Source organism: Lottia gigantea (assembly GCF_000327385.1).
Source record: "Lottia gigantea unplaced genomic scaffold LOTGIsca_274, whole genome shotgun sequence".
NCBI classification, from domain to species: domain Eukaryota; kingdom Metazoa; phylum Mollusca; class Gastropoda; family Lottiidae; genus Lottia; species Lottia gigantea.
In genome coordinates this window covers 25,978-34,619 of record NW_008708870.1, presented here as the reverse complement: position 1 = coordinate 34,619, position 8,642 = coordinate 25,978, and the positions used below count along the sequence as shown (strand labels likewise).

Here is an 8,642-nt window from a genome sequence, read left to right as displayed (position 1 = left end):
TAGAGCTATGTCTATCTCTATATCTATTNTAGTATATGNTACAACTCAATAAAATAATTTTATTATAAATATAAAATACACAGGAACACAAATTATCATCAATATCAGAAATAATCAATAACAAATATTGAGATTAAAGTATATACACACTTCATTCTTTCTCTTACAAATCTCAATTTTATTAGCTTTAGACCTGTCATTGACAAACATTTAGAAAAACCCAGAAAACCTGACGTTTGATTTCCTTTATAAAAAGTTATAAAGGTAATTTATTTTGAGCTCTATTAGCTGGTAGATGTGTCTTAATATGTTATCTAGCTGAAAGACATCTAAATATTTAGACATGTATATCTATTCAACAACAAAACTTCAGAAACAAAACATAAAAACATTTATAAAGTATTCATATATATCCTAATAAAACTCATGGTCAACACACAAAGTAAACAATCTTGGCAAAAATGAAACAAAAAAAGCACTGGTTCAGGGGACAAAGTTCTAATAAAGTTGTACATTAATATCAAAATTCTAAACGAAAGCCAATAAATATATTGAACCTTGTGAGACTTTTGTATCAACATTGTTAAAATGTAGAATTCTTCATAAAGTCGAGATAAATTAACACTTCTTCTCTCTTCATAATAAACATAAAAATATAACAAATTACAGTTGAGAGAACAATCCTAAAAAATTATAAAAACTACAGAACTAAAAAAGAAAAGTAAAATCTGATTCAGAAAGCTGATTGAATAAAAATTTCTGTCTAATATTTCTTATTTGGGATACATATCATTTTTCACATTTTCATCCAATCAGCATTGACTCAATTTTCTATTAATTGGATACTTATTCATTAAAAATTTCTCAATCACGTGACTTTTGACTGACAGCTAGCATTAGCTTCTAAGTTAGATCATATCACTGTAATAAAATCAACCAATCAGAATTCTTATACTCCTTTTACACTTGTAACATATGCAGTAGATTTTTTCTTATTCATACCCATGCTACAATCATTAGTTTTCATGGGGAGGGGCTTAGGTGTGCTACAACTTCGAAATTTCACTAGTTGTTGCACGGTGGCCATTTTTGGGGAGTGTCTTGGCAAAGCATCAAGGTCCCGCCCAGTTTTACTTAGCTTGAAGTCAAACCTTGTTAACTCAAGGTGACAACTTTTCAAAATAAATGAACTCCAAAACAGTGTTTATTTCAACATCTCATAAACAGTATTTCTTTACATAAAAGTAAATTTACAATTATTGAAATGTACTGGTCCGTTAAAACGTGTGTCCTTCAGTGGGGGTGGGGAAACCGAAATTTTCGCTTTTTTTTAGAAACAGGTTCACTACTCTCTTTAGCACTTATTGGCGCCTCCAAAACACTTGAAACCTGTTTCTGCAACTCGTCGGATTTAATTTTGTAAACCCTACACGCTTCGACAGGTCTATGACCTGTGCGTTCCTCCATGATGGATTGTTCATCTTGACCATTGCGGTACATTTCAGTAGCACAGGTCTTCTTACCGGAGTGGTTAGTGTAATTTCCGACTAAACCAGCTTGTTGACACATTTCTTTCATGAAATTACCTAATTTATCAATCCCAACAGGCTGCTTTCCGTATCTTATGCCATTCTGTAATGGCTTTCTATAAAACATTCCAGATTCTATCGCGTCTAAATAGGTTTTAAATACTGTATATAAACATCTTTGACCTAAAATACACAAATATAAGAAATAAAGGATACCAATTGTCAGACAGCATACAAATTTCATAATGCCATAAAAGTCAGAATGAGTAATTTTGTCAAAAATCTCGCATATAATTCCTACAGGCTACACTTTGATAAGGATACGTCATAACCTTGTGGTGTATGATTACTTTATTATACAGATTTAAGAACTCACCTCCGTAATTAGTACAATAATGCTTTTTATCTTTGTTCTTTAACTTCAAATGGGCTAGACCACCAGTAAATGTTTTGTTGTTTCTGCCTATGTATCGTATGTAATAACCATTTTTATCATTACCCAATTCAATATTATTTATCACTGCTAATTCCTTTTCTATATCGTCTAAATTTTGTGAAAGAATAATATCTTCATCGTCGTTATCATTAAATAAACACTGCGACATTGCGTCTGTACGTCGCGAATTGAAATCTATCAACTGATGTATACAGGTGTTGATGACCTAATTTTATATGTTCACCGCTCGTTATGCACGTGTAGTTTTTAAGAACAATTCACTTGTCTATACGTCACCTGTCAATCAATATGTTACAAGTATTTTATAGCACGTTTATTCGTTAAATTATTCAATCATACTTGGCTCCTGATTGGTGCCTGGCCCACTTCAATTTTACTAGTGTAAACGAAATAAAGCGAGCCAATTTAATCGGGGCCTGGCACCGCAATAAGAGGTGGGCCAGGTCCGAATCGGTGCCTGGCCCATTTCAATTTTACTAGTGTAAAACGAATGCGTGCCTGGCTCCGTTTAAAAATTCTTCTGCGCATGTGCAGGGTTTACAACTTACGTATCGGCGGCCATTATAATTCTACAAATGTGGACCTTTTGTAATCTTTTTAATTAGAGAGCACACGCTTATTTCCGTTTAAAGTGGGCCTGGCCCAGATCACAGAACGCCAGTGTAACAGACACCGATCCGGGACAGGCTCTCTTTATCGGGGCCTAATGTAAAAGGGGTATTTTTTCATTGAGAAAATTCTGTGAACATCATCATCTATTTTTCTAAAGAATTTAACCTTACCGTTTAAAGAAGAGCACCCACTTTTACCTGATAATTTCCAGATAAGCCATAAACGTCTAAGTAATCTCCTACGTTGTCTACAATTGAAACCAAACGTTTTACACAATACAATAGGATTATTAAAGATCAACTGAAAGAAGGAGTTATAGAGCGAGTAGAAGAGGAAACCACACCAAATGTAGAGAGTCACCATTATTTACCACATTATGAAGTAATTCGATTTGATAAAGAAAAAACCAAAACTAGACTCGTTTATGACGCCTCAGCTAAAGTTAACCCTCAAAGTCCAAGTTTGAATTCAGTCCCGCCACTAACACCCTTAATATTTGATATCCTGGTGAGATTCCGTTTAAATAAAATAGCAGTAATCGCCGACATAGAGAAAGCTTTTCTGAATATTTCCAAGAAGATCATCGTGATAACCTGAGATTTCTTTGGTTAGATCAACCGTCTAAACCTAATCCAAATATAAACATTTATAGATTTACGCGTGTAGTATTCGGACTAACATCAAGCCCTTATCTTTTAAACGCAATTTTGCGTCACCATTTGAGTTTATTTGAAGGAACTGACTAAGACTTTCTTGAAGATACATTGAAATCGTTATATGTAGGTGATTATGCGTCAGGTTTTAATTGTGTACAAACTGCTTTCGACCAGGGTAAAAAGGTTAAATTGACAATACTTGAAGGTGGTTTTAATCTTTGGAAATGGAACAGTAATTCTAGTGAACTGTTAAATATGATAAATAACAATGTTGAATTTACAGAATCAAAGATTGAAAACGGATTTATCGCTGGAGACGACCAAGGCTAATTAAGATAACAGTCCTAAAGTACTTGGAATATCATGGAATACTCAGTCAGGTGAATTTTTGTTTGACTTTAAAATGATAACACCTGCCATTAAAACAATAGACATTACAAAGAGATTAGTTTTGAGTATCGCCGCAACATTCTATGATTCCGTTGGATTATTATCGCCAATTGTACTCAATTTTAAATTGAATTTGTCAAGAGAATTTGAATTAGGACGATTCTCTCGATGAGGAACTGTGTATGAAATGGAAATCCTGATTAACAGATTTACAGAAGGCGAATCAAATATTAATTCCTAGATGTTATTGCCCTGATTTATTTACTGATGAAGCTGAAATTGAATTACATACCTTTGGAGATGAATCTGAGAATGCATATGGAGTCTGCATCTACATGAAATGTCAACACAGAGAACAAATCTACAGTACCTTAATAGCATCCAAGACTAGAGTCTCGCCTTTAACCCAACAGACCATGCCGAGGTTGGAATTTTTAGCCTGTTTAGTTTCAGTACATCTTGCGAGAGTATCGAGAAATCTGTTGATGGTATCTTGGTCATAAGCCGAGTAGTTTATAGGTCTGACTTACATGTAACACTTAGTTGGATACGTAATACCACCACAGAATACAAACAGTTTGTCCAGAAACGCATACATTATTGTCCTATACATCCTTAACCCCAGCTGATATTTGTTCCAGAGGAGCAACTCCATCTGAATAAATTAATAACCAGAAATGGTGAAACGGACTTTATATTGTTACCAGAGAGACAATGGCCGACTCAAAATAAGCCAGAATTACCAGTCGTTTTAGATGTCGAATTAAGGTCCAGCCAAGTGAGTACAGTCAGCCACTTCCAGTAAGAATTCCAAACTCTAAGAAATTATTGCCATAGAAACATACAGTAGACTTTAGAAATTGTTACGTATAACCGCATTCTCTTTTATTGCGTTTTGTGAGAAATTTGAAATTGAGCCAATAAAATAAAACACTTAACGAAATTTCAAATGAAAAATTATTCGAATCGGAGAAATCAAAATTAAAGGCAAAGCCAAACTTTAGAGAAACCAAGAAATTGCTCAATTTCTCGTTGTCGTGGACGAATGGAAAATAAATTGACTTATGAAAATAATTGTCCGATCTTGTTGCCGAGTGATTATCAATTCATTAAACTAGTAATTCTAAAAGCTCATGCTTATGTTATTCATAACGGAACATCGTCAATTTGTCAAAAAGATCTTTTCTAAACGTAACATTTGTAAACGATTAGAAGGTTGATCGTATAGTGTCCCGCACGCACCACCCTTGCCAAGTCAGTGATGATTTCGCATTCAATAGTATAGGAGTAGACTACGCGATTCTGGTGATATGAATAATATATTTTTGTTCCAAAAAGCACTCCATCTCCTTTATACTTTGAAAGAAATACCCCTTTCCAGAAGTTTTTAAAAACTATAGCATTACCCTTATGTTTGACTTTCATTTCTCCATTGTCAATCTTGTCTATAGATTGCTTAGTCCCTGTTTAACAGTTTTCTTGACTAAATCGACTTCCAAATTCTTTTACTGTGCCTAATATATCGGCTATTCCTGAACCTCGTGCTTCCTTTTTTATTGCTAAATAATGTCTACGTTCTTTAGAGTTTTTAGCATCAGCTACCTTCTTTTCGTTGACAACCTGTGCAATATCTGCAGCACCATAGCTTTGGCACCTGCTGCAGTAATACCAGCAAATATCTAAGGTAGGAGAGATAAAAATCCACCTTCTTTTTACCATTGTAAGTTATTATAGTAGGTGATCCTGTTTCAATAGCTTCTATTATTTTCCTGACTAAAGTTTCTGGTTTCATTTTTAAGGGTGTATTTTTTATTCCATTCTTATCATTCTTCTATCTGATATTTTAATTAAATGTTTTACTTCTTTCAATAATAAACAATAACCTGTTACATCTCCTTGTGTTTTTTGAATATGAATATTTATGTTGACTCCTGTTTCGAAAAGATCTTCTTGGTGAGCTGATAGATCAAAACAGAAGATTGGGTGATTGGGTGCAAAATCTACATATTCAAACTGAGGTGGATTTCCAAATAATTCACACATATTTTTATAGTTTCTATACAATTCATTATAATCCTTTGTGGATGGATTAATTGTTAAAGGTATGTATTCTTAAAATAACATACATTATTTTAATTAATCAGCCTGTATGTTATATTAAGAATTATGTACCTCTTATTGTACCTGTTAAAATTTAATGTAATGTATCAATAAACCATTTATCTCTTGTGTGTTCTTAATAATAAGCATTAATGTATATATAGTTTGCCCATCACTTCTTCTCATTATGTGACTGAGGACGACGGGCGAAACACGTCGAAACGTTGCATAAAATTTTACCAGTGATTGTTGTTCTATAAAGCGGTGTCTATATATAGTGTTAATATAATTACCTAAGTGAGATTCTGACGATACAATTTGTATAATTTTACCATTAAATATAACATCTTCAATATCAACTGATCTTTTATTATAACTGAACAATACATGTTTGTTTTTATCGGGATTGAAATTAACCTGGTATTCTTTTGAATATGCATCAGCTATCAATTTAATGGGCGGATGCCGTGAGGGAATGACAAGGGTGACATCGCCAGCAATAACTCCCACATACACATTACCAAAATGACAACCAAGTTACTGCTCTTTAATCTTAAGAGTAATTCATCGATTTATACACAAAAAAGAATGGGGGACAGAACACCACCCTGCTTCACACAAAAGCAAAAAAAAAGGAAACGAAATTGTAATATAATATAGAACATAGCGTCAAGTTTTACGACCCTTTAAGGTTTATTTCTTGCAGTTCCATATTTAGCTGATCGAAAGGTTTGGTCTAGATCTAGATGGTAGAAAGAATCCTCGAGAACTTGAGTTGTTATCCTTGAAAATTGCAAAAGACCTTTAGTCAATGTCCTTGTTGCTCGCGTCAACTTCGAGACTAGAATGTTGCTATATTGAACGGAGATCGCCATATTGAAAATAAAATAGTTCAGTCGTTTCCGTTCCAATGACGCAATGTCTATTTTTAGGATCATTAAATCGCTTAAAGGTTGATCTGAATGTGACCAGCTGTTAAAAAAGACATTGTATCCCTAACAGAGGATCACCTGTTCGAAAATACAAAGTTAACATAATGAGTTTGAGATTAGGCTGGGAAGGAACCAGGCTTCTAGGTTAGAAACTAAGTGTCTGACTGATATCACCCCGCTCCTCCACGATTGCCCATTTCCTCACCTAAATAATTTTAAAAATAACATATTCAAATTTAAAAATATTAGACAGTAGTTAAGCCTAGATATGAACTTCATGTTCCTATCTCTTCTTGTATTGATCATGATAGAATTTAATATAATACGATAACAGAGTTTATTCTATATCATATTACTGCTACTGAAAAATCAATGTTTACTTTAAAGATTAATTATTTAAGATAATATGATGACATGTTTATATTATATCAAATTAATCAAATCTTATATATTCATGTTTATTTTAGAGACTAAAGAGATTGTAAAGAGGATTTCTATATTATGTATGTGTATCGGGGACACTGGTACCTTGTAATTTTCAATCAGACGTTTGTGGTTCCTGCAATTCTATTCAAATTAACTGTTTAACGACGTCACAAATCGCAAAATATGCTTAATCACACAAGGCCATCGATATTAGTGACGTCATATAACGCTTAGTTTTAGTGGAATTGCAGGAACCACAGACGTCTGATTGAAAATTACAAGGTACCAGAATTAGAATGGTGCAATTTGATGTTATCAGTGTCCCTGATGCACATAAAATTTTTAGAAAACCTCTTTAACTCTTTACAATCTCTTTAATAAGATAACAATGATAAAGCGATATATATTGGTAATTTCAAAGGGATGTGGTAGTTTAATAATGATAATATGAATAACCAGTTTATAGAGCTCTAGAGGGACAGGTGCTAACATAGTTTCTGGTCGTTCGATCAACCAATAAACCCTGTGTGGTACACGATGTGCACGATAAAGACCCCCACCAGTTGGAGATTGGAATAGAGTAGGACTGCATAGCGTTGCTCGTCCTATTACCCCAATTAAGTTCAGGAAAACTAGAACGTAAAACTCCATTCGACTCATTTCATTTATGTACTATTCACCGAATTTCGAAGATCTTAGAAGATTATATTACATTGAAGTTATACCAGAGTTGTGATTTTCTAGAAAAGGTTTTGGATGACAATAATATAGTTGAAGAAAACAGTAGACAATTGTCTTTGATCTTAACTTAAAGGTACAATTCGAGGATTTAGTCAGGAATAGGCAAGATGAATGTTAGAGTTTAAAACCTCGTCTATCAAATATCACAAATCAATATTTGACGACAACATACCTTTAAGACGGGAAAATGTTAAATGTAATGATCTGCTCTGATAGAACGAATTTTTAGTTTTATTTTAAATCAAAGGGTGGGTACGTATCGCATTTTTGTGAAGATGATATTCGGAAGAAATAAATTATGATTTTATCACGAATATATGGAAGAACAAAAGTTATTTAGAATATAGACACTCTATGCTGTTGAGCGTTTGTTTTTTCCAAAAACTATGGACCAATTATATCGCAGTTGTTTAACATTTAATGTTTTATGGAAAAAAAATTAAAAAATTATCTTGTGAAAATAACAGTTATATTGTTTAAAAAGAATACTATATATTTGTTTCAAGTTTGGATTTATAGGCGAGAATATATTGTTTGTGACGAAAAGAAAATTTATTTGAAAATTTTGATAAATCTTTCGTGTTATTGAGACTTGAGGCATCATTCTAATTTTATGTTATGGATGGAATAGTTTGAGGTTTCAATTGAAATCTGTATATTTTAGGCATCTGGTAGTAAAGATGGTGATCAAACAGACTATCAACCACCGATGAAACGTTCGAAGATGACAAGAAAGGTTGAAGAGCATGAACAATCCACCACAGATAGTGTTCAGTAACAGATATCGAAAGTAAGTTCA

General features: G+C 33.2%; 1 protein-coding gene across 1 annotated transcript; it reads right to left on the bottom strand.

The window, feature by feature from the left end:
- Positions 1-1,293: 1,293 nt before the first annotated feature.
- On the bottom strand, positions 1,294-2,134 carry LOTGIDRAFT_175375 (hypothetical protein; the record flags this gene model as incomplete). Its single annotated transcript, XM_009056400.1, has 2 exons — positions 1,294-1,712; positions 1,906-2,134. The coding sequence occupies 2 exons, from the start codon at positions 2,132-2,134 to the stop codon at positions 1,294-1,296; spliced, it is 648 nt and encodes a 215-aa protein (XP_009054648.1).
- Between the last annotated feature and the right edge of the window lie 6,508 nt (positions 2,135-8,642).